The 2,306-nt window shown below is 55.3% G+C and overlaps 1 protein-coding gene across 1 annotated transcript in view; it reads right to left on the reverse strand.

Moving 5' to 3' along the window:
- EMH_0042860 (uncharacterized protein) overlaps positions 1 to 2,121 on the reverse strand; it is a gene marked incomplete at both ends in the record, with an annotated part of 8,411 nt that extends 6,290 nt beyond the window's left edge. Inside the window, 3 exons of the mRNA XM_013495780.1 lie at positions 151 to 307; positions 497 to 1,783; positions 2,053 to 2,121. Of these exons, the coding sequence (XP_013351234.1) occupies positions 151 to 307; positions 497 to 1,783; positions 2,053 to 2,121 (1,513 nt within the window). The remainder of the gene's footprint in view (positions 1 to 150; positions 308 to 496; positions 1,784 to 2,052) is intronic.
- Positions 2,122 to 2,306: the final 185 nt, after the last annotated feature.

The raw sequence follows: 2,306 nt of genomic DNA on the forward strand, positions 1-2,306 counted from the left end.
GCTCCTGCTGCAGCAGCAGCAGCAGCAGGAAACCCGACGCTGGCATCATGACCTGCGTGGGCTGTGAGCCCAACTCTTAGCCTCGAAGAACCCTAAACCCTAAACCCCAAACCCTAAACCCTAAACCCTAAACCCTAAACCCTAGCTCACGTCTATGAAGGATTTCTCCTTCTCGGTGGTAGCAATCATTGCAGTTTGAAGTAAAGACAAAATGATAAGAAGCACCTGGACGTACACCCGAAAGACAAACAGACCACTGGTCACCTTCTTCTTTTTCGAGGGCGAAACTATCCCGCTCAATCTCCACCTGAGCCTCACAAACCCTAAACCCTCAAAACTAAACCCTAAACCCTAAACCCTAAACCCTACACCCTAGATATTATGCCGTAGACGTGTTTGTATGCAGTCCTGGCTCTGTTAAAAGAACCCATACAGCCGAATTCTCAACCCTATACAACAAACCCCAAACCCTAAACCCTAAACCCTAAACCCTCACCCATGCTTCATCTACGTGGGGCCCCCAAAACCTGAAGGTGCAGAGGCCCCTCTGCAGGTCGAAGAGCGTCGCCCCCATCTTTCCTTCAGATCTATCCTCGCTGCGAGGCACAACAGCCATTTCTCTTTCTGCTGCTGCTGCTGCTGCTGCTGGTGTTGCTGCTGCTGCTGCTGCTGCTCCGTCTGCCTTTCCTGGTGCTGCTGCTGAAGACGCCGCAGCACGATCTCCTACTGGAGCCATCTTTGTTGCTGCTGCTGCTACTGCTTCTGCTGCTGCTGCTGCTGTTATCTCTGCGCCAGCTTCTGTTTCAGCTGCCGCTGCTGTTGCTGCTGCTGCTGCTGCTGTTGCTGCTTCCGCAGCCGCTATGGCTATTTCTGCTTCGCGTGTTGCTGCTGTTTCTGCTTCTGCTGCTGCCTTTGCTGCAGTACCAGCAGCAGCTGCTGTTGCTGTTCCCGCTGCTAGGACAGGTACTGCTGCAGTAGAAACTTCTGTTGCTGCTGTGTCGGCTGCTGCTGCTGCTGCTGCAGCTGCTGCTGCTGCAGCTGCTGCTTCTGTCGCTGCAGTCTCAGCTGCTGTTTCCGTTGCTGCTCCAGCTTTAGCTGCCCCCGCTGCCTTTGCTGCTGCTGCTTCTGTTGCTTCTGCTGTTGCTGCTTCACCTGTATCCGGTCCTGCTGCTGCTGCAGTTCTTGCGGCCTCGGATTCTGCTGCTTCTGCTGCTGTTTCTGCTGCTGCTGTCGTCTCCTCTCTTTGAGTTTCTTCTTCTGCTTCTCTTTTTGCTGAATAGAGCTCTGCTGCTGCTGCAGCTTCTGCTGCTGCTGTCGCTGCGTTCAGATCTCTTTCTGCAGCAGCAGCAGCAGCAGCAGCAGCAGCAGCAGCAATTGCTGCTTTGATTTCAGCCTCTGCTGCGTCGGATGTTTCTATATCCCGTGTTCCATATGCAGCTACTTCCCTCAGTTTTGCTGCTGCTGCTGCTTCTGCTGCACTTCCTGCTGTTGGAGCTGCTGCTGAGTGGGGCCCTGCTGCTGCGGTGTCTGCTGCTGCTGATGCTGCAGCAGGCGGCCACGCTGCTGCTGTTTCTGCTGCACTTGGAAGCCTGAGAGACCCCTGGGAGGAGGAATCGGGGGGATGACGCAGTGACTGCTGCTGCTGCTGCTTGGGTTGCTGTTTGTACGCTGGTTGCAGCAGCTGCTGCTGCTGTTGCTGCTGCTGCTGCTGCTGCTGCTGCGCCGGTCGGGTTTCAGGAGGAGGCTCCGCGTCGTACTGCACGGACTTCACACAGCCGAAATCCTAAACCCTAAACCCTAAACCCTACACCGTATTGAGTCAAGGGTTTGCGGCTTAGGGTTGAAGCGTCAGCCCTGCTCACTCTCAGCTTTCAGCAGCAGCAGCAGCAGCAGCAGCAGCAGCAGCGACAGGGACAGCAAGAACAGCAGCGGCGGGGATGACAGCACAAAAAGACAGACTCAAAAACAAAGGAATAGTTATTTCCTCCTTGGAGGGTTAGGGTTTAGGGTTTCGCAAACCCTAAACCCTAAACCCTAAACCCTCAACCCTACCTGTGGTGTCTGTGTGTTTCGTCTGTTTCGGTGCCGGTGACAGCACTTGAGCAGGCGGAATATGTCCATAGTATTTTTATTAATCTATTGTTGTTGTTCCTGCTGCAGTTGCTGCTGTTTCTGCTGCTGCTGCTGCTGCTGCTGAGGCGGCGGCGGCGGCGGCTGCTGCTGCTGCTGCTCCCTGGCTGGGCCCCCCAGTCGGCTGCGCTGTGGGGCAGAAGAAGAAGCAGCAGCAAACTGCTGCTGCTGCTCCA

Source organism: Eimeria mitis, genomic scaffold (genome assembly GCF_000499745.2).
Source record: "Eimeria mitis Houghton genomic scaffold, Emh_scaff1749, whole genome shotgun sequence".
In the NCBI taxonomy this organism is placed as follows: Eukaryota; Apicomplexa; class Conoidasida; order Eucoccidiorida; family Eimeriidae; genus Eimeria; species Eimeria mitis.